Genomic DNA, 22,898 nt, shown 5'->3' with positions numbered 1-22,898 from the left:
TAGGAGAAATAATACCATTTTTTTTAACTTAATGATTGAGAAAATATATTTTAATAATATAGTAAATTTTTTTTTGAATGTTTAAAAATATAAAAAAATACATAAAAAAAGACATTTAACCTTCACAGTGAGCAGTGTCAAAAGCCACTATGGCTCTAGCACTTTCTTATATAATAGGAGAAAAAATCTATTTATCATTTATTTTTTCATCATCTCATTATATATAAATTTATAAGTGAAATATAATAAATAACTTTTAATTATCTAATATTACATTATAGGATAATAATAATTAAGATGATGAGTTGTATTAAAGTAAATCTATTATTTATCTTACTTTAAAATTAAGTCGATTAATGCGTCACCTACGTGTCCCCTCTTATACCGTTAGATCTCTATCCATTGCAGACCCATCCAAAATCTGGACCATCCCGTCCCTGTACCGGACGCATATTTTTATTACCACAGCTGTAACAACCTAATTGGTTACGACAAAACCCACGGATTGCCAACGTGGAAGGCGTTTCAACCGTCAGATCCAACTTAGAGGACCGTTTAGTCAATTTACATCCATAATTCGAAGTACATAGAGGAAGAACCCATTGGTTGAAACCAAAACACCCGGATAGCCAGCGTGGCAAGCTTCCCAGCCGTCCAATCTAAGCACAAAAAACCCGGATCTCCAACTTCACGCCCCTTATAAATCAAATGCCGCCCTCTCCATTCCACACCACTCCAAGCAAAATTCAAAACTAGCGCTCCGAAAGTTTCACTCTCCAAGGCATTTCTCAGTTCTGATCAAAGAACATTTCGATTCCCTTTCCAATGGAGGCAGCGAAGACGTCGAGGGGAGCGGGAGGACGAAGAGGTGGAGACAGGAAGAAGTCGGTCTCGAAGTCTATGAAGGCTGGTCTTCAATTCCCCGTTGGTCGGATTGCTCGGTATTTGAAGAAGGGTCGCTACGCTCAGAGGACAGGCTCTGGTGCTCCGATCTACCTCGCCGCGGTTCTTGAATATCTCGCTGCTGAGGTACTTTTAGATCCTCGATACATCTTTTGATCTTTTTGGCCTTGGTATCTTACATCTCCAGTGGCTAGTTTTCGCTTCTGTGTTTGTTTTTTTATTTTTATTTTTGAAAATTGCTCCTGTGTTTGTTGCTCGGACACTGAGAAATAGAACAGCGAGAAATGGAGTATTCGCTTTTTCTTCCCGGATCATGTAGACACTGAGAGAAAGGAAATGTAGATGAGCATGTCTGGCGTTTCGCCATTTATTTTCTTTTTATCAGATAGGACTTCAGTTTCTTTTTGATTCTCGATGATGTTTGTAAATCCTTTCTGTATGGCTCTTAAGTTTATCTTGGTGAACTTTTTTCGTATGTCGCTAAATGTAGAAAAATGAGAGGGAGCCAGATGCTAGGATATGAAATACATATTTTCGGAATCATTCTGTCGTTGTTGGATTCATTTTCTGTGATGTGTTACTTTTCGAGTCCTAATAGTTTGTCCCCCGGTTTCAGGCGCTAATTTGTGTTCGGTGAAATGCAGGTGCTGGAGTTGGCAGGGAATGCGGCACGTGACAACAAGAAGAACAGGATAAACCCGAGGCATGTCCTTTTGGCCGTGAGGAACGACGAGGAACTGGGAAAGTTGCTACAGGGGGTAACCATTGCTAGCGGCGGAGTTCTACCGAACATCAACCCCATCTTGCTGCCCAAGAAAACAGCTACTGAATCTGACAAAGCATCTAAATCGCCCAAGAAGACCCCCAAAAAGGCCTAGTCTAGTAAAGATAGTTCAAGGGAAGAAAAAGAAAAGAAAGCCCTCTTTTTGTATAATGATCTCTGTGTATGAGATTGTTTTGTTTATTATTAGATCTTAATCCTAATTTAGTATCCTCTTTGCTTGGAAGTTTCTGGTGCATATTGTAGTTGCTTAAAGTTAAACTAGTTAATGAAAATCTATCGGTTTTCTTTATGTTCATGTTGTCTTTACGCTTAGTCGTTATTCTACTTTGATTTACGATGTGATCGAGTATTTTTACTCGGTGAAACAATACGTGTCCCAAATGATACGTCGCGTGAAAGTCGAAATACGAAGGGAGAGGATTTCACACTCTTCCACAATTCAGTGTCATTTGGGGTGATTTATTACATTCATCAAGGATTTCTAAAGTAACTTTTTCTCTGATATTTTCCGTAATATTTCTGGATATACACATCTATTCTTTGCCTTATACAGCGTTATGTATGGATGGATTCGATTTTGCTACTTAAAAAGTTTTGGGATTTATAATTTTGACCAAGTTTGATCGTGTTTTTGTTAAATTAAATAAATTATTATTTATAAGTCGTTGTGAAAGTTATATGAATTATATTGTTAATTTCGTAGAATTCAATATGTTGAAGAAATTTATAAATTTAAATTGTCAAAATCAATTGAAGTTTTTTTTTTTTTTTTTTTAAATTACCGAAAGAATGAGTTTTCCGTGCCGAAAGAATGAGTTTTCATGCCGAAAGAATGACTTATTAATTAAAATGTTAATATGTTTAAACATTGTTTGGGTTTTGCCGTTTTGGGTCTCAGTTTCTAGAAATACCAGAGAACGTCCGGACCCTTTTGCCGACTAGAAAGAAGAGTTGAAGAACTTCAATTCGACAAAAGTACAACCAACATAAGAACCCTAAAGACGCGTAAGATTTGACAACATCGTAGTCATGAGTTATTTAATGGTACCAATCCTCGTAATCTTCTTTTATCCTATCTTCAGTTCCTAACAACATCACGGACATCTTTTTTTTCGTTCTTTTCAAATAAATTTCTTTCATTCGTCATGGCGTAATTTTTTCATGAACCATTTTTGTGGCAGAGGAATATTTCAGGTTGCAACAGACGATATCTCCTCCGGCTCTTAGCAGTCGCTGCTGCCGGGTCGGGTCTGTTGTATTCAAAGAGCAACTCAAATGCCAGTGAGCATCATTTGTTTTGTTCGCTTATTTTGTTTTTCTCTGGTTTAGAATTCTTCTATCTTCTCTTTGATTGGTATGAACAAAAAAAATTGGGACTTCGATTCCTAACTATGATTAAGTTTAGTCTGTTTCAAGTTTTTCTTTCTTTTACATTCGACCTAAGATACCACAACTCCAATTATGCTTTTGTTATTCTCAATGTTAGGAACGACTGTATCTTTGAAAGTTCCGGTGCCACTGCGGGAATCATTATGGTTGCCATTGCAAATTACACAAGACACATTTCCTCGCCCTTCATCTCTTTCATCAGATCCCTGGCAACTTGGTTTGTTCTTTATTAGTAACAATTTTTGTTCTTTGAAAGTTTGTTTCAGTTAAATATGTTTTTATGCTGGGTTCAATTCTACCTTAAAATTGTAGGACTGCTTCCGTTATTTTCTTCTAGAATTGGTTCGGTTCCATCATCAGATTCGGATATAAAGAAAGAAGCCTCTGAGGCACTTAGAGATGACCCCAAACCATGTTGCAATTGTTTGGGTAGAGATACTATTGCAAATGCGGCTGCTAGAATCGGCCCTGCAGTGGTCAATCTCTCAGTTCCACAGGGTATTATATTTCTGGTTTCTTTATGTGTTTGCAATTAAGTTTTGTTTTTGAGAAAGTGGACCTCAGAGTTGTTCGTAACCTTTGTGTTTGGTAGGTTTCTATGGGCTTACTACTGGAAAAAGTATAGGGTCAGGAACTATAATTGATAAGGATGGTACAATTTTAACTTGTGCTCATGTTGTGGTTGATTTTCAAGGAATGCGGGGTTTATCCAAGGGGAAGGTCAGTGGTTTTGGAGTTTTGTAAATTTATCTGTCATTATTTCATTATAATAGTGATTTAATTCCACCTCGACTCCCCTCTACCAGAGAATATTCCATGAATATCAGGCACCTGCAAATGTCAGCCAACTCGATCTTGAAAATCTTTCATCTAATTGATCTTGCATGACCCATCCTTTCTTTCCTTTCAACCTTAATCACCCCCTGGTTGATTTTCTTTATTAGTTTCAATCCAGCATTAAGGATACAAATAGCCAAATAGGAGATTTGAAATACGGTGGATATGTGGATATTGAAAGCATCTTTAAAATGTTATAAACTTGAAATCATATGTAATGAGTATGTTATGCCAAAGGATGACATATATTGGTGAACATATTACACCACAATACGGTCATTATATTAGGATTTGGTTTAGCCTTTTAGGTGCTAGTGCCTGGGGTGGGGCTTAGTTATCTTCGGCTAGTTTGGACACTGAGGTATTCTCAGGTATTCTTAGATTGTTTCAGATATCTCCTTCTCAAACATCACTCAAGCAAAAAATATTTTCAATTTCAAATTTTTCATTTAATCATTACTTGATCATTATCCAAACACAAAACCCAATACAACTTTCCCAAACTTCCAAACGAAACACAAAAAACAATAAGACTTTCAAATTTCAAAACAAAAATAATATTCAAACAATTTTTTAACTTTATGATATTTTTATTCAACTTTCTCTCTCCCTTCCCAAAACCTAATAAAACATTTTAACTCAAACCATTTCACTATCATTCACAGATATTCTAAGATATTCTAAGTGTCCTAACGAGCCCTAAATCTCTCCTAGCAAACAAGATAGTAAAATTAAAAAAATGAATCTTTTAGGATCTATTACCTTTTTCTGTGGTAGGTTTGCACTGGTTCCCAAGTGCAAGAAGGGACGTGCTTTTATAATTTATTATTATAGCAAAACATGAAAAGTTTAAAATACACTTTACTCTCCCCAACTGGTTTTCACACTCTTTGCCCGATACTACCAAAGCTGATGCATTGCACCTCTCATTTACCAAATTTGACAAATAGCACCCATGTACAAATTTGGTAGTTATGTTGGATGAAAATAAGTGACGTGGTTCAATCTTGACGGTTGGAGCTTGAGGGTGCAATGTGTCAGTTTTGATAGTTGGTATGCAAAATGTAAAATGTTGAGTGTTGGAGGCAGCAAAATGTAGTTTTCCAAAAAACAAGAGAGAGCTTTATAGTTATGGTACACCACAAAAGTTATCAAAAAAAAGTTATGGTACACCTCATGCCATTATGCATGCTCTTGTGATATTAGTTTCTTTATGAATGTAGATATGAATATCTTTGCAACAGGGTTTTGTAGAATTTTCTCTCCGAACACTTTTTTCTTTTCTTGGTTTTCTTGTGTCTTGCTTCTGGTGTTGGGTCGTCTATGGTGGTAGTTCCTTGTGGTGTTTAGCATGTAGTTCAGTGGAGTTAAGTTATAGATTGGAGATTCTCGATATAGTGCATTGTAGGGTGAAGATGGGTATGAGCACAGAGGTCTTCATTGAACAGAAGGTATTTGTGTTCAGTAGGGAGAATGATAGGTGGTGGAGAATCACCGAGAGTAGTTGGCGTGTGGTGAAATACATTTCATTAGAGCATGAGGCTTTGGGGTGGTTGGGTTTGATGGTGAGGGAGTGTGCTGCATCTTTGGGCACTTCAGAGTTTATTAGAACTCGTAGAACTGGAAATGCAGTTTTAATGATACAGAGTGGGTGTAACCGCAATGGAAGATATTTCTCCATTTCGGATTTTGGGCATGAAAAGAGGAGAGGAATGTTAGTGGTTCCAGAGGGCAGGAAGGGTGAGGGGTGGAGGAAATTTGGAGATAAGTTGAGGGAGTTCATGGCTCATCCCTCTGTTTCGGGGGTGAGTAACAGAGTGAGGGCACTCCCATGGCATTCGCAGGCAGCCAAGGTTGATGCTCCTTCATTGATGGTGGATGCCTCAAGGTCGTACAGTGAGGTCCTTCAAGTGCAGAAAGTACGGCAGCAAGAGGTGAGTGGAGCGGTGCCTATAGTGCCAGAGGTTGTGCAGAGATCGTGCAGAGGCAGTGAAACAGAAGAAGAATTCCTGTTAAGGGGTCTGTGTAATATGGAGATTAAAGTGGGGCTGTTGTTGGAAGAGTTGCTCGAGCTTAAACGGTGTGTAAAGGGAAAGGGAGTGAAGGATGCGGGTAATGGGCCGGGAAGGGAAGCTGGGCTGGGTATAAAGAAAGGAAAGCTGGGCTGGGATGGGAAGCTCGCTGGGCTGGCGAAGGGGGAAAGGGCCAAGGGGCCGGGTCAGGTTGCGGGTCCAAAGCTGGCTTGGAAGGCGACTCGGGTACCACTCGATATTTCGGGTCAATGCCTTGCGCAGCTTCCCGGGACGCCGATACGTGCCGGAATGGCTACGGTACCGGCACAGAAACTCCCGACCGCCCTCGAGGAGCATCAGGGTGAGCCGGTTCAGGCACCTCGCCGGGAGGTTATCGAGGAAGGCATGGTTTCGACTAAGCCAGGGCCGATACCCACTATTCCTACGTCGTCGTGTTGTAGGTTGTCAGTGGAGGAGCCACAGAAGCTGTCGTGTGAGGTGGACAAAGGGACAGCAGCGGTTTTTGTGCAGTCTCACTTGCCGGAGTATGGGCTCTCCCTTCTGAGGGCTCCGAGAGTTCAAGAGGAGCCTACGAGTGGGTTTTGTCTGTCGATGGTTCACGGGTTGGGGTTGGAGGAGGCTCAGAAACAATTGTGTGTAGGGGAGGGAGGTTCTGCAGTTTCGTTGGAACAGGGGTTGGTTGTTTCTGAGGGGTACACAGTGGAACCAAGTGTTGATGTTTCTGTGGGGTATGCAGGGGAACCTAGGGTCGAATCAGAAGTTGTAGGTGGCTCGGAATTGGCTTTATTTGCTTCAGTCAGTAATGCTGAAGAGGGGGTCACTCTAACACCCTTGTGCACACTCCCACCCAGTAATTATGGGAGTTCTTCGTCAAAGTGGGTTTTCAAAAAAGTAGAGGAAATTCAGGAGGTCATTGGGATTTCGTTTGGAGGGTACGAAGAACAATTTAAGGCCCTCCTTGTAGCACTTGAGGCTAGTCATTCAAAGTCAGCCTCCAAGCGGGATAGGGAGCTTAAAAAGTTAACTTGCTCTATTAATTATGATGTGAAAGAAGGGAGTGGTGGAAGGGATCGGTCGAGGGGGAGGGGTAACATAGTGGTTTATGAAGCCTAAGATTTTATCATGGAATGTCCGGGGGCTTAATGATCGTAATAAGCGCCTCCGAATCAAAGCTTTATTGCGGTTGTGGAAGGGTGATGTGGTGTGTTTGCAAGAAACAAAGAGACGTTTTATTGATAGGAAATTCGTGCGCGGTTTATGGGGGTGTTCATATGTAGGTTGGACTTATCTGGCCTCTTCGGGAGCCTCTGGAGGAGTATTGCTTATGTGGGATAAAAGAGTGGTTGAGATGATTGAGGAATGTGTTGGAGAGTTTACGGTTGCGACTTTATTTAAAAATGTGGATGATGGATGGGAATGGGCATTTGCAGGTTCCTACGGTCCTAACGTGGATCGGGACAGGAGAAGATTGTGGGAGGAGTTGGCGGGAGTATACTCCTTATGGGAGGTGCCGTGGTGCATGGGGGGTGATTTTAATACTATTCGGTTTCCTAGTGAGCGGTCTGGACACTATTGTCATTCTTTGGCCATGGAGGAATTCAACGAGTTCATATTTGATCTAGATTTTATGGATCTCCCTTTGGTAGGGGGTGAATTCACTTGGTCAAATGGGCGGGTTTGGTCGAGACTGGATAGATTCTTAGTATCTCTTTCATGGGAAGCTAAATATCCGGAAGCAAGCCAGAGAAGACTAGCTCGAGTCAGTTCTGATCATTATCCTATCCTTTTGGATTGTGGGGGTATTCATAGGGGACGACGGTATTTCAAGTTTGAAAATATATGGTTAACAGCAGATGGGTTTGTAGAGAGGGTTAGTGGTTGGTGGTCTTCATATCAGTTTGTCGGTACTCCAAGTTACATTTTGGCAAGTAAGTTGAAGGCATTGAAACAAGACTTGAAGAAGTGGAATTTGGAGGTGTTTGGTCATATTGACAACCAAAAGATTTCACTGTTGGAGGAACTGCAAGAACTTGAGAATAAAGAGCTTTTGGGAGATAATACGGAGGAGGTGTTATTGAGGAAGGGAGCGGTTATGGCCAATTTGGAAAGGGTCTTGCTATCGGAGGAGATCTCATGACGTAAAAAATCTAGGGCACTTTGGTTGAAAGAAGGTGGTAGATGTACGAAGTTTTTTCACAAAGTGGCTAATTCACATCGATGGAACAATGTCATAGAGTCACTTCAATCAGGATCTCAGGTGATATCTTCTCCTTTTGAGCTTGAAAATCACATAGTACAGTATTATGAGTCTCTTCTCTCGGAATCAATTAGTTGGAGGCCGAAGCTTGATGCTTTGCATTTTGAGGAAACTGATTCGTAGAGTGTGAGTAATATGGAGAGACCTTTTGTTGAAGAAGAGATCCACAAGGTCATAGCTGGCATGGCAAAGGATAAAGCGCCGGGGCCGGATGGTTTTTCAATGGGGTTCTTCCAAACTTGTTGGGATATTGTAAAAGATGATGTTATGCAGGTTTTCCACGAATTTCATGCCTTTCAGAAGTTTGAAAAATCCATCAATACATCCTTTATTGCTCTTATTCCTAAGAAAAATGGGGCTTTGTCTATTGAAGATTTTTGGCCGATAAGCCTGGTTAGTAGTGTGTATAATATAATCTCGAAGGTCCTTGCTAACCGGCTTAGCCCGGCATTAGAACATATTATCTCCAAGTCCCAGAACGCTTTTATTCGTGGGAGACAAATTATTGACTCAGTACTTATTGCAAATGAATGCTTGGATTACAAGATAAGGGAGGGAGGTTCAGGTGTTTTGTGCAAGCTTGACATGGAAAAGGCTTATGACCATGTGAATTGGGAATTCCTCTTATATGTGCTTGAGAGATGTGGCTTTGGGATTAGGTGGATTGCATGGATGCGTCAGTGTATTTCTACCGCCCGTTTCTCAGTTTTGGTTAATGGTACACCTGTTGGTTTTTTTGCTAGTTCAAGAGGCCTTCGACAGGGAGATCCTTTATCTCCTCTTTTATTTGTCATAGTTATGGAGGCTTTGAGTAGGATGGTGCAGGCTGCGGTTGGGGGAGGTTTCTTATCCGGTTTTCAGGTGGGAAATGGTGAGGTTGGCACTATCACCATATCACATCTTCTCTTTGCAGATGATACATTAGTTTTCTGTGAAGCAAAGAGTAGCCAGATCCAAACGTTAAGAGCATTGTTACTTTGTTTTGAGGCAGTGTCGGGGCTAAAGGTGAATCTAGGCAAGTCTGAGATGGTTCCTGTGGGGGCAGTTCCTAATATTCTCAGGTTAGCTAGTCTATTGGATTGTAAGGTGGCCTCTTTTCCAATGAAATACTTGGGTCTTCCCTTGGGAGCATCTTTCAAGAATAAAGCTATATGGGATGGGATAGTGGAGAAGATAGAGAAAAGACTGGCTGGTTGGAAACCAGTGTACTTATCGAAGGGGGGCCGTCTCACGCTTATCAAGAGTACTCTTAGTAATCTCCCAATGTATTTTTTATCTTTGTTTCCTATGCCAGTAGGGGTGGTGAATAGGGTGGAGAAACTCTTTAGGGCGTTCCTATGGGGTGGAATGGGAGAGGAGAAGAAATTCCATTTGGTTAGATGGGAGACTGTATGCGCCCCAGTTGTGAATGGGGGGTTGGGTGTCTGTAATTTGAGAATTTTCAATAAAGTTTTATTGGGAAAATGGTTATGGAGATATCATCTGGAGGAGGGGTCATTGTGGAGGGATACTATTGATGCTAGATATGGGATAGATTGGGGTGGGTGGTGCTCTAAGGAAGTAAGTGGGGGCTATGGGGTGGGTTTATGGAAGTATATAAGGAAGGGGTGGCCAGGTTTTGTAAATCAAGTTCGCTTCGTAGTTGGCAAGGGCAGTCACATCAGATTTTGGAGGGATGTGTGGTGTGGAGTCCAGGCTTTGGAAAGAGTTTTTCCGACCTTATATTCCATTGCAGCTGATAGGGAAGTTTCAGTGGCTGATGTGCGTATATTCTCTAATGGAATGCATCTGTGGAATATCCTTTTTAATAGGGACCTACATGATTGGGAATTATCTATTGTTTCAGAATTTTTCAGCTTATTATATTTCACGGAGATTCCAGCAACACAGCGAGATAGTTTGAAATGGAGGTCTAATAACTATAAGTTATGTACAGTCAAGGCGTATTATAGCATCTTGACAACACGACTTGAGATTACTCCGTTCCCTTGGAAGAATATTTGGAGGGCTCGTGTGCCCCCTAGAGTAGCTTTCTTCGTTTGGAGTGCAGCTCTTGGGAAGATACTGACCACTGATAACTTGAGGAAGAGAGGATGCATAGTATTGGACTGGTGCTATTTGTGTAAGAAGAATGGAGAATCTGTGGACCGTCTATTACTACATTGTGAGGTAACAAGGGTGTTGTAGGATGAGATCTTTCTGAGGGTTGATATTGCATGGGTTATGCCTAAGCGGGTGGTGGACTTGCTGGGATGTTGGTCAAAGCTGCAAGGTTGCAATCAAGTGGCAGCGGTGTGGAAGATGATCCTGCTGTGTATTATGTGGTGTATTTGGATGGAAAGGAATGCCCGTGTTTTTGAAGATAAGGAACGCACAAGTACTGAGTTGAAGAATTTTTTTCTCCACACTCTAATGTGTTGGTTTTCCAATATTGTATTAAATGGGGACAATGTTCAGGAATTCTTGTCTTTAATTAGCCTTTAGAATGTTTTTAGGAGTTCCTTTGTATACGTCCTGTGTACAAGGATTACGTTTATTCATTCATATATATAATATCTCTCTTTTTTACTGATAAAAAAAAAATGAATGTAGATATGAAACAGTCTATAAATTCTTAGTTGTATGTCCAGGGATTATTTAAAAACAATTAATTCTTCTGAGTAATGTGTTATAGAGTCGCCTGCAGTCTCTCTTTATCATTATTTTGCCATATGCGAATCTATATGTGGTGGATGCATAGCTTGTTTGTTAATTTAACTTATTTAGACTCTTTAAGACATCATTAAATGGCGTTAGAACTTTGTATTTGTTAACATCCATTTATATTAGCTTATTTATCTCTTTGTACCTATAAAAAAAATCCATTTATAATAGCAACTATTTCTTGCAGATTGATGTGACTTTGCAAGATGGTAGGACATTTGAGGGTACTGTTGTGAATGCTGATTTACCGTCTGATATCGCAATTGTAAAGATTTGTTCTAAAACCCCACTCCCAACTGCAAAACTTGGCTCTTCAAGTAAGCTCCGTCCTGGGGATTGGGTTGTTGCTATGGGCTGTCCGCTTTCCCTTCAGAATACCATCACAGCTGGTATTGTAAGGTATTCAGTGTGAAATTCAAGCAATACAATATTTTTTTGACCAGATATTGTCGCATGTATAGGAAGCACTCAGTTGCTTCTTATATGTGTGTGTGTGTGTGTGTGTGTGTATAGTTGCCACTTATATCATGCACTGGATCATGGTAGAATATGATGGAGCTCATAGTAGTGTTTGGATGAATGGAAAAGAAAACTGAAGCTTCCCTCATATTTTTTCACCCTCTGCGTGTAGTTGTGTTGATCGTAAAAGCAGTGACTTGGGCCTTGGTGGAATGCAGAGAGAGTATTTACAAACAGACTGCGCGATTAATGGAGTAAATCTCTCTCTCTCTCTCTGTGCGCACATGAACACATGTCTTAAAATTGTTTAAAGTTGAAGAGATGGTTGAAGTGGTTCTCACGTGGTTGCAGTTCGAGTCCTGTCATGGATATAGACTTGATACTGGTTCTTTCTTTCTTTCTTCTTCTTCTTCTTCTTCTTTTTTTTTTTTTTAATCTGGTGTAGGGAAATTCTGGAGGGCCCCTTGTCAATGTTGATGGAGAAGTAATTGGTGTAAATATTATGAAAGTGCTTGCTGCTGATGGATTGGGTTTTGCTGTACCAATCGATTCAGTCTCTAAAATTATCAAGCACTTCAAAAAAAGTGGGTATGTTCTTATATTTTGGTAGGAGGCTGCTTATCTTAATCTTTGAATCACATCATTCTTTAGGAATTTAATATGTATAGTTTGCACCTGGAATGTTTCAGTTATTGTCCAAGTTGAAACCTTGAAAGGTATCTGTATAAATTCATTATAATTATTCAATTCTGAAGAAATCGTATATGTATATATCCTTGTGTTTTCTGTCAAAGTTGTGTTGACGAAATAAAATCTGCACTTGTGTCAAATCCTCATTGCACATTGTGTTAAAATGTTGCACCTCTAATGCTTGGATTATGTTGTGCTAGTGCGTGAACTTATGAAGCTTTAAAAGAGTGTTTGTGTATAAAGTTGTGCATTGTAAGTACTCAGTACATACCTGTAGCTGCCTAGGACTGAATAAATAACAAACCCTGCTGCTATCCCTCTCAATAGGTGTTTAAGCCGAGCTTAAGTTTTGTACTACTTCACTATCGGTCCCTACTAATACATAGGATTACATGTGTTCCATGCTACTCAAGGGTTCTATCCCAACCTTTTTCTATGACCCCAAGAGAAATTAAATATTCATTTGAAAACATTCTTATTATCAGGAATTTTAATATATGGTAATCTTCTGCAGAAGGGTTGTTCGGCCTTGGCTTGGATTGAAAATGGTTGATCTTAATGATATGATTATTAGTCAGCTTAAAGAAAGAGACGCCACATTCCCAAATGTTAATAAGGGAATTCTTGTACCTATGGTATGTACTCTAATTATTGTTTCCCTCGATCTTATATCATGGATTAAGGTCCTTTGGATTTCCTAGGGTAAATTACTAGGTGGATTTCTTTAAATCCCAAGTTCCGAACCATTGCTTTCAAATTCAATGGTAAGATTTTTGCCACATGAATGCTTTACCACTTCAAGTAAAAATTCAATGTGCTAAATATGAGAAATACTAAATGATATATTTGAGTTTTAAAGTGATAAATGTCGCATTAAATGTTGCATAAAAAACACTCTCTTTAAATTTGGAAGTAGTGGTTGGGTTTAGAGAAATTCATCCCATAGATTACTTTATGAAATCTAGAGGATCCTGATATTATATATTGCTCTTGCCAGGATGAAATTTTCTTATTTTTTAATTCTGCGATGCTGCATATATGTCTTATTAATTTCATTGCAAACTTGCAGAATTTTCTGATTCTTGTACCAATTGATTTGTGCTGGCTACTTTTAGTGATTTCAGTTTTTGTTATAATCCATTCATTTGATGGTAAGTGAACAATAGACTTTCTACAATCACTGGTTCCTAGAAACTGGGATTGTGCCTGCTTATAGTCACATGGTATACTGCTATTGTTTTTGGGTAAAAAAATTTTTATTGATCATAAGAATAGGCAAGAGTCCAAGTATATGGGACATATACAAAAGCATCGCCAATGCAAGCTAGTTTAGTGATACAAGGAATTCATGGAGAGTCATCCCTTTAAAATTAAGTACAAATGACCGATGGAGTAATGTATTGAAAAAGAAATTTCTAAGCTCATTCATTGACTGCCTTCGATCTTCAAAGTTTTCTGCATTCTTCGACCTCCAAATACGCCAACATAAACGTATTGGAACTTACCATATTCTTGCAATTGGAGAGTTGCCTTGAATGCCTCTCCAAGAAGCTAGGAGGTCAATCACCCTTCTCGGCATCACCCAAGCTAATCCCATCTGAGCAAAGAATTCGTTCCATAAGGTCATGGCAATCTTACAATGAAGTAATAGATGGTTGACAGACTCTCCATTCTTTTTGTACATACAACACCACTCCATGACTATGATTCAGTGTTTCCTTAAGTTTTCTAGTGTGAGGACCTTCCCCAAGGATGCCGCCCATAAATAAATGTCTTTTAAGGGGTGCCTTTGTCTTCCAAATACTCTTCCATGGGAATGGATTTGTATTATGCGTAGTCATGCCTTGGTAGAAAGAGTGGGCTGTGAACTTCCTTTTTTTAGAGGGGCATTATAAAATCTTGTCTTAAACTCCCCATCATACGGGTAGAGTTATCATAGAATTCCAAAAAAGTGTCAACTTCCCAATTTTGTGCATGTCTGAAATTTTGGCTTCTTTCATTCTTGCTATACCATAGTATTCTGGATAAGCTTCCTTGAGTGTCTTACCGCCACACCATACATCGTGCCAAATTTTGATTTTGGGTCAATCACCCACCGCAACACGGATTTTTCTTGAATATGTATCCCATCCTCTTCTAATGTGCTTCCATGGCCCCACCACATATGGTCCACTCACCTCATCCTTCCTTTTGTGTCCTTTTCTCAATAACAATCTTGTCTTTTAAGTAGAAACAGGAATGGATCTGTCTGGTAGAATGTGGATTAAGTACTCCATTGGGCATAATTATATAGGTTTAATTGGCTTTGATTTGCACGGTCAGAAATGTATGGACGAGTTTATTTCACGCCAATCAAATGCAGATTTGTGTTTGATTCATGGAGTGAGTGGCTTCCTACCAAAGCTGTGCTGTCAGAAAAAATGATACTTTCTTGTTTTCCACTTGATATAAATTAATATGCAACTGCCTTGACATGGGAATTGATTTTATATTATTTGGGAATTTTATTCTCTTTTTCCTCTTAAATGATATTTGATTTTTTGGATTATGCATGAATTTTGAGACTTGGAAAAATTAGAGATGATGCTACCTTTCGTAGAGAAGGCTTGTTTGATGGTTTTCCCATTGATTGACTAGGTAACTCCTGGATCTCCTGCTGATCGAGCTGGGTTCCGTCCAGGTGATATCGTTATTGAACTTGATGGGAAGCCTGTTGCAAGCATCAATGAGGTAGTTGGCACATCTTCATCATTGTCACCGTCATCATCACTTGTTGTGGATGTCATAGTTATAAATTATGCAGTTAGCAATAAAAAGACATTTGAATGTCTAATGGCTGTTTAAGAGTTCAGTATTATGGAGCTATATTCCTTCATTGTAGATCATTCTTGCATTATCCTTAGTCATTCACATTTTAGTGATTAAACCCTAATTACATTTGAATGACTTTAATTCTCATGGACTGAGATGTAAAATCGAAGGATATAGAAAGAAAATAGAACTCGAGACATCTGGTGTGCTAAAATTTCAATTGAAAATAAAGATAGGGTTCAAAACTTTAGCTTTTTTATAATTTGGCTCAGTGATATAGTTTGATGCTTACATTTTAATTGATTGTGTTGTTGATGGTCTATATGATTGGTGAATCTGTTGCAGATTATTGAGATAATGGGAGACAGAGTTGGAGTACCTTTGAAGGTACTTGTGAAAAGGGCTAATGATAGTTTGGTGACACTGACTGTAATCCCAGAAGATTCCAATCCAGATATGTGAAATATATTTCTTTCCAGAACATTGTCTTTTGGTCATAGATAATATAGATATATAGTTTTTTGTACTGGTGATTTTGAAAGTTGTAAAACAGCCAGTGAATTTCATTGTCATTTTTAAGTCTTTAGTTTTCCTCACAGCCAATGAGTTTCATCCTAAGTGTACATGGAAATCACATGGCTCATTTAAAATTTAGAGAAAAATATAAGAAAACTTTTCGTTTCTAGTTCAGACTCTGACAGAGATTAACGTATTTATCAGTAGGAATTGATTAACACAAGCAACACTTAGAAAATTGCCACCAAGTTTTCAGGCACCTACGCTAGGTATGTTCTCTACTCTCTATGTATATAATTTCTCCATACCTCTCCTCTAGGCATAGAACTCCAAGCCTTCAACTCAACATTTGGGGAAAACGTACCATGTTCCAACCCTATTTGTATTCAACAGACCTTTACACCCACATCAACCCCTTCATCACCGTTGACCTATTGTTTGGGGAAAATTTTCCAGCATAGCTTGAATTGGGATAGTTTCTTCTTTCTTATAGTCTGTCTATGCATGTAGAACAACTATGCCCATGAATATTTTTATAGCATATAAATCAAACAGAAAATGTTCTACAAATGTTATTGGAAGGGCATTAAATCCCAATGAAAACCAAATATTGAGACGAACAATGGGTAATTGGAACACAATTGTAAATAGTATTAACAATAAAACAGATTATAAATGTTCATGATTTAAACAAGCCAAGCTTTAGCAAAATTGTTTGAAGATATTCCAAGCAGATAGGATTACGATCCACTAGAATTCTTTGAGAAGATAAATCTTTAGATTACTTCATGAATGTGATGTGCCACCATTACTAATTTGCTACACCATCAACATCAATGGATCTACTACATTGATGTTCTCCCCAAACTTAAATTGAAAAGTACACACAAACTCTTCCTAATAGTTTTTCTAGTACAGGGTTAAATCTGAGTATAAGATAATCTCTTAACAGTCAGTGGAGTTCCTTCAAGTACTTCTTAATCAGATTACTTGCTTTAGATAGTTTTAGGATAATGTTTAATGGATTATAGATTGGCTCCCAACCTTCTTTGGATTCAGTATGGAATTGTCTATCATCAGCAATTGTGTCAAATAGTAAGTTATCATACGATTAAGGTTGCTTATGATACTAGGATTATGATGAGAAAAATCATTGTTGATTTGTTACCCAAAGAGCATTACTGGCTGTAGACATGCCAAACTTCTGTTTTAAAGGTGAATTGTCAAAAAGGTCAGGCGAGAGGGGGATTTTGCCTCATTGGCATTGATCCTTGCAAAATGGGAAGTCATTTTTTGCACAAGAACGCTCTACTTGGACTTGTTGCAGCTAAATATAGAGTTGGATTCATATTTGACAGACTTCATTACCTTATTCTGCTGCACAAGATCAAATTGCCCTATAATTTTCTGGTTTGAACGTTCTTACAATTTATATAATATCTATACAATATGTGAATCTCATTGTATTTAATGCTTAATCTAATTGTCCACAAGCATCGTTTAATTTTGTTAAGTTATAGAATGTCTCTACAAAGAAAAATTCTATTCTTAAACCTCATACACCACACACCATCTTTTTTATGATTTCTTTAATTTTATTCTCTTATCAAATGTGTGGTATATGAATTATGAGTAGAATAATTACTTATCAAAAAAAAAATTATGAGTAGAATAATTCAATTATTTTAAGAATAATAAAACCAAAAAAAACTTTAAAAAAATTAAAGAAAATAAAAAAAAAATTATGGTGTGTGGTGTATGGGCTTATGAATAGCAATGCTTGGAAAAAAAAAAAGGGAGAGGGACGAAGATTGCATACTTTCTTCTTTGGTATTTAGAGGAGAACAAGTTGTTGTTTAAAAAGTTGAATTTTATTGAATGATTTGAATGAAAATGTTTTATGGAATTTTAGAAAATGAAAAAAAAAATTGAGAAAAAATATTATGAAAGTTAAAAATTTGTTTAAATATTATTTTTTATGATATGTTGAGAGTTTAAAAAAATTGGAATGATTAGATAAAAAAATATTGCATTTGAATAATGTTTAAAAATAAAATATTCAAAAATACTTAAAAATAATTATGAAATCAAATGGACATCTTTGATATATGGAGTCAAGATGTACAGTATTATTAAATTTAAATTTTAAAATGATTAAAAAAAAACTGATGTAATAATAGTAGGGTCCACGCTAGAGTGGAGGGAATTTTTTATTGGGAGGTCGACAGCAAACGCATGAATATGAATAGGATATCCTCCACCAAATGGTATGATTCCCTTTTTTTTGGTCAAACCTTTTTCTGAGATCTCATGAAGGAAAAGAGAACTCACAAACTAACTCTTGTTGCCAGAAGTCTCAAGAAAACGGATTCGAATTCGAATAGCCTAATTTGCAGAGAGGTAGCTTAAATCAGTCCATGTACAACTAATTGTATCAGATATGGAAAATACGTCAAATTTATTTAGTATGGCAAGAAATTATCACGCAGCCATACTCATGCTTCCCATTTACAGATACCCAGAAATCCATTATCTATCTGAAACGAAATTGAACGACAAAATTTAAATAAAAACAACAACTAGAAATCAAAGCCGCCGTCGTCAAAGCCGCCATCTGTAGCATCTGAGATCATATCTCCAATAATCAACCCACCCAGCAATCCCGCTCCAGCTCCCAACGCCATCCCCCCAACCCCACCCATCTTCGACTTCTGTGGCTGCTGCACCGGTGCCGGGTACCCGCCGTACCCGTACCCGGTCTGCGGGGGGTATCCACCTTGTGGTGGGTACTGTGGATACTGCGGGTATCCCCCAGGTGGGTACCCTCCATATCCCGCCGCCACCGGTGGATATGCTCCTGGTTGTGGTGGTGGGTACGCACCAGCTGGAGGTGGGTACCCACCTGGCGGAGGCGGGTGCGCATACGCAGGAGGAGGGTATGCTCCGGGTGGAGGGTACGCTGCGGCCACACTAGATCCCGCCGCATATCCAGCCGGGTACGCAGGCGCCGGCTCCGCATGCTTGTTCTTATGCTGCTCAGGGGCGGTAAACTTTTCCCCGAACTTGTACGACAAATCCAGTGTGCCCTTCACCTTCCCGGACGGAGTGGTGACGCTATAGCTCACGTTTTTCGCTTCCTTGGCTTCTCCGAAAACGTCCAAGAGTTCCTTGATAGGGACGTTGACTTTGCCGATCTCTTTATCCCCCAAGCTCCGATCGGACTTGATCTTGACGACGAGGGTGAGGCGGTTCTGCTGTGCGGCGGCGTTGTCGACAGTGAACTGGACAGGGAAGTTCCATTTCGGGCTTGTCCCACAATCTTTGTCGGTGGGTGTCTTGTGCTTAGAGGATTTGAGGTTGTGGTCGCCGTCGATCTTGACGACGGCGTAGACGTCCATCTTGGAGAAAAGATTGACATCCTTCAAGTCCTTCGCGGACTTGATTACAAGATCCAAAGTCCTACACTCCATAACTGGAAGAAGAAGATGAAAAGAAAATTCAAAGACTTTTATGTATGGAAATTTGGGTTGGATTTGTAATATATATAGGGCTGGTGATTGTTTGGAGAAAAGTTGAAAGCAAGTTGCGTTGGCGTTGGGTAAGAATCTGCAAAGACGGAGGATTATATAAATTTATAATAATAATAATGCTGTAAAACGCGTAAAATCTTTATAATCGATTCTTGCTCTATTCCGTTTAGGAAGATGTTAGCTTCGCGCACAAAAACACTCGAAAAATATTTACATTTATAAAGAAATTAAACTAAATAAGTTTAGATATAAGGTATACAAATCTTTCATAAAAAAAAAAAAGGTAAATCTTAAAAAATAATGTTAGATATAATTATAAATTATGTCAACGTCGTGCATTCATTTTAAAAAAAATAAATTTATACTATATGACTGTAAATATTATTTTTCTCTTTTATTAATGGTAAACACTACTATTTTTTAAAAGAATTATACGATGCTTTCACAATCCATAATGCTATTTAGAATTATTCATTTTAAATAATTTAATTAATTTTTAAAAAGAGTACTAAACTTTTATAACCTAAACCTATATTTTTAACATACAAGTAAGAACTAAATAGAGAGGATGAAAAGTAATATTTATTGTAAAATAGTTTTACTCGAATGTCTTTACATCACATATTATTTATGTAACATAATTTAATTTTAAAGAAAAATTTTAAAATTTAAATTTTATAAATTAAATTATACTATTATGATAATATATAATATAAAAATTTTCAAATAATACTTCAAATAGCGTTTATTGTATTATCGTTTCAAGCTATTTTAGCTGATGAGATATATTTTAGTTAAGTGTATTTTAAATAATTTTTATTTTGAGTAATTTTATATACAATTGTAGAATGTGTAAACGTCGTACAGTCATTTTAAAAAAGAGTGGGATCTACTATTAAAAAATTAATTTCTTTTTATGTGAATCTCATATTTATTTATTTTTTTTAAAATGATTACACCACACTTACACATTCACAATTATAAATATTATTTCTCTTTTATTTTTAGGTATTTGGTTGCCTGATTTATTAGAAGACGCGTTTTTTGCGGGTAAGGAACGCTTGTATTTTGTCTGTACCAATGGGAGGAATAAAGTGTCCCTTTTATCTCCTTATAACCATTAAAATATCATAAAAACCTCAGCAGCGTGATGTTTTCAAGGTGCTTCTCGTCAGCGTGTGACGTGTACCTGCAATTTGCATATACAAATTCTTCTTTCTTTCATTCTTTATTTTCTTTGAAATGACCGAAAAATCTAATGATTATTTATGTGAACGTATGCGTGTAAACTTTAGTACTGGCGTTACAATTATTCTTTTAAAGACTTATTCGATGATTTTTAATTTAGACAAATGCTTTAGCTATAAAATAATTTTATAAAATTAAATTTATAAATTAATATACTTTGATGTAATATCTCAAATTATAAAGTAAATCTTATTTTTATAAAATCCCTTTATGTCTTTAACACTTATGTTTAACTTAATATTGTGTTTAATCAAACTTGTTTGAATAACACATTTAAATTAGTTTCATGTGAATTTAAAAAGTCTGTCATTTTCGTTTTAAGAAAGAGAAGCTCCTCCTCTCTAGAAAAGCTAGTCATCCTTTTCGATTGTTTCCATCGGAGAAGAGAGTGGAGCCTTGTCTCTCATTCTCCTTTCTGTTCTTTTTTCTAGTATTGATATGAGTATATATTTTTCAGGATAGTTTCTTTTTAATTATTATATTTCTTTTCCACTAGTTCATTTTGGTCAAATCTATTGTACTCCGATGACCGACTATAAACACGTGCCCCCGCCAATCTAATGGGACTAAGCGGAATCGAGACAAAAATCTTGGTGCGTAACGCTCCCATGCGGCTTGTTCCAGGCGTTGTCATCACACGTCACTGTGCCATAATGCGTCCATCGGCTACACGCGCTGCACCAATAGATTCTCTACCTCAAGATTTTCTAGATATGCCCCACTCCATCTCACAATCATCGGCGCGTGGTCTTCACGCGCCACCACAAGTGCTCGTGGAGAAACTTGGCCCGCCACAATCTAGTTCTTTCGATATTAGCCTTCCTATTATATTTTTATTTTTTCTAACTGATGATATTGAGGAAATGAATACGAGTCTTTTCAGGAAATATCTTAAAACAACAAATCACAGTGCACCTTCAACTTCTACTACCTCCAGCGATAACTCTATAGTTATCACAGCTGTGCGAACTGTAAACAACCATTATTTAAGACATCACCCTTTTTGTATTGTATGGGTGAGGACAAAGTATTTGGTCCTAATTTTTTTTTTCTTTTCACTTTTACGTTGGAGTTGTTGTAATGTGGTGTTTGTTAGGGAACCATACTCATGTATCTCATTTCCTTTATCTGAATTATATATTTGCTTGCTTGCTTAGGAAAAAAAAAAATTAATTTCATGTATCAAACACTTAACATGCATACATAATGTATGTGAATAAAGATGATAAAATCTAAAAGAGAAATATACTTAAAAATGAAGACTTTAAGCCATTGAGCATTGACCCAAGCCAATTTCAAGAACTAATAAATAAAGGAAATTTGATGGAATTTGGCAGGTGATAGTGGATGAATGGATGGAATTCGCCCACAAATCACAATCCTTCCAAGTTGAAACTGATTGATTGGGAGTGGCATTACCGCACTGCTACGGTGGTGCAACTTGGGAGCGTTATTCTCAGCAAGGAATCCCCAAAGAAAATTTTTAATTGGATGGCAAAACAATGCCTCTGTTTAAGAGTCACAAGTCCCCACCCCACCAGCCCACGTTTATTTATTTTTGACTACGGATTTGGTGGGGTGGAGGGGCCCACCATTGGAAGGCTCAATTTTTCTTTACCTCTCATGTTTTCAATCTTATCAAAAGCAAACAGCAACGTGCCCTCTCATCTTCATCTTCATCTTCTACAAGTTAAAATAGCAGCAGATTGGACACCTTCATTTATTTATTTATTTTTATGTATATATAAAAGAAAATGCATTTAGAGGCCCATTCCGTGACGAAAACGATGGGGGGGCTATAATTTCATTTGGTGCGAGTCTTTTCCAAACAATCTAACTAAAGCCGGCCTTTAATGTATTGATGGGGGGGAAGCCGGCCGTGCAAAACGCTTGAGCAAAGTTCCACTTGGACTTAAAACAGAGTCTGAAACAGAGTCTCCGTGAGCGGATGGATACGTTAACAATAAATTAGAGATAAACAAGATGCCACTATCACTTGCACTACATTTCGAGTATCCACCTTTTCAAATTACATCGTCTTTCATCCCAAATTTTGCTTAAAATTGGCCGCTTATGGAACAGCTCTCAACCCTCTCCCCCAATGTTTTTTTTTTTTTAATATCTACACCCCAATCGAGTAATCCAAACAGGTTCAAATACGAAGCAAGAACACTACTCTAGCTTAGAAGTCATTGATGTAAATCTTCGGTGTGTGTGTGTGTGTGTTTTTTTTTTTCTCTTTTTTGAGACAGAAAATGATTGATTTATTGCCTTCTGGTCACTTCTAAGCTACATGTATACCATCGAATTTCCAAGACCAAGAAGCAACATTGCAAAATTGTGGCCGAGTTAGATTCACGTGCCACCCAAAATGGCACGTAGGGCCCATGCACTGCCTATTGGCTTGTGAAACTGTAATCGACTCTTCGTTTCTACTTATCTTATTACTTTCCCTAAAACTTCGAGTTAACATATTTCTCCCATCCAAGTCTATGGAGTAGGAAATGGTTTCCTTCTTCAACCGCAATAATTGATACGAAACTGGTGTAACTTCATCTACGGTAGTTTCAACTGTATTTCTCTTTGCTTTCTCGTCTCAAGTTCCTCGTCCGTCTTCCTCTTCTTCTCTATCTCAGCCTCAGCCTCTTACCATCTCCATCTCCTTGTCTCTCCTAGTGTTTCCGTCGATTTGGCATTGTGTGTTGAGTTTTGATTAGGGTTGAAATTAAATTGATTTT

General features: G+C 38.0%; 3 protein-coding genes across 3 annotated transcripts; 2 read left to right on the top strand and 1 right to left on the bottom strand.

Annotated features, from left to right (window-relative positions):
- The first annotated feature begins 730 nt into the window (after nt 1-730).
- Nucleotides 731-1,976, top strand: LOC109017111 (histone H2A.1-like). The gene is made up of 2 exons (XM_018999420.2): nt 731-1,029; nt 1,548-1,976. Exons 1-2 carry the CDS (start codon nt 826-828, stop codon nt 1,779-1,781), a joined length of 438 nt encoding a protein of 145 aa, XP_018854965.1. The 5' UTR covers nt 731-825; the 3' UTR covers nt 1,782-1,976.
- A 34-nt stretch (nt 1,977-2,010) lies between these two features.
- Nucleotides 2,011-15,478, top strand: LOC109012743 (putative protease Do-like 14). The gene is made up of 12 exons (XM_035695618.1): nt 2,011-2,173; nt 2,586-2,731; nt 2,869-2,968; nt 3,174-3,293; nt 3,389-3,574; nt 3,669-3,796; nt 11,094-11,305; nt 11,538-11,619; nt 11,811-11,953; nt 12,570-12,690; nt 14,693-14,785; nt 15,212-15,478. Exons 2-12 carry the CDS (start codon nt 2,717-2,719, stop codon nt 15,326-15,328), a joined length of 1,317 nt encoding a protein of 438 aa, XP_035551511.1. The 5' UTR covers nt 2,011-2,173; nt 2,586-2,716; the 3' UTR covers nt 15,329-15,478.
- Nucleotides 15,479-17,808: 2,330 nt separating this feature from the next.
- On the bottom strand, nt 17,809-19,042 carry LOC109012723 (protein SRC2 homolog). The gene has a single exon (XM_018994516.2). The coding sequence runs from the start codon at nt 18,850-18,852 to the stop codon at nt 17,962-17,964; it is 891 nt and encodes a 296-aa protein (XP_018850061.1). The 5' UTR covers nt 18,853-19,042; the 3' UTR covers nt 17,809-17,961.
- Nucleotides 19,043-22,898: the final 3,856 nt, after the last annotated feature.

This window comes from Juglans regia, chromosome 11 (genome assembly GCF_001411555.2).
Source record: "Juglans regia cultivar Chandler chromosome 11, Walnut 2.0, whole genome shotgun sequence".
Lineage (NCBI taxonomy): Eukaryota > Viridiplantae > Streptophyta > Magnoliopsida > Fagales > Juglandaceae > Juglans > Juglans regia.
The sequence above is the reverse complement of the archived record's forward strand: the minus strand, read 5'-3'. Positions and strand labels throughout refer to the sequence as shown.

Bases quoted from the DNA above. Each gene is read 5' to 3' on its own strand.
- LOC109017111 (XM_018999420.2), top strand. From the start codon at position 826: ATGGAGGCAGCGAAGACGTCGAGGGGAGCGGGAGGACGAAGAGGTGGA. The intron at 1,030-1,547 runs GTACTTTTAGAT...GGTGAAATGCAG, and splicing joins TTGAATATCTCGCTGCTGAG to GTGCTGGAGTTGGCAGGGAA.
- LOC109012743 (XM_035695618.1), top strand. The intron at 2,969-3,173 runs GTGAGCATCATT...TCTCAATGTTAG, and splicing joins AAAGAGCAACTCAAATGCCA to GAACGACTGTATCTTTGAAA. The intron at 11,620-11,810 runs GTAAATCTCTCT...AATCTGGTGTAG, and splicing joins CAGACTGCGCGATTAATGGA to GGAAATTCTGGAGGGCCCCT.
- LOC109012723 (XM_018994516.2), bottom strand. From the start codon at position 18,852: ATGGAGTGTAGGACTTTGGATCTTGTAATCAAGTCCGCGAAGGACTTG.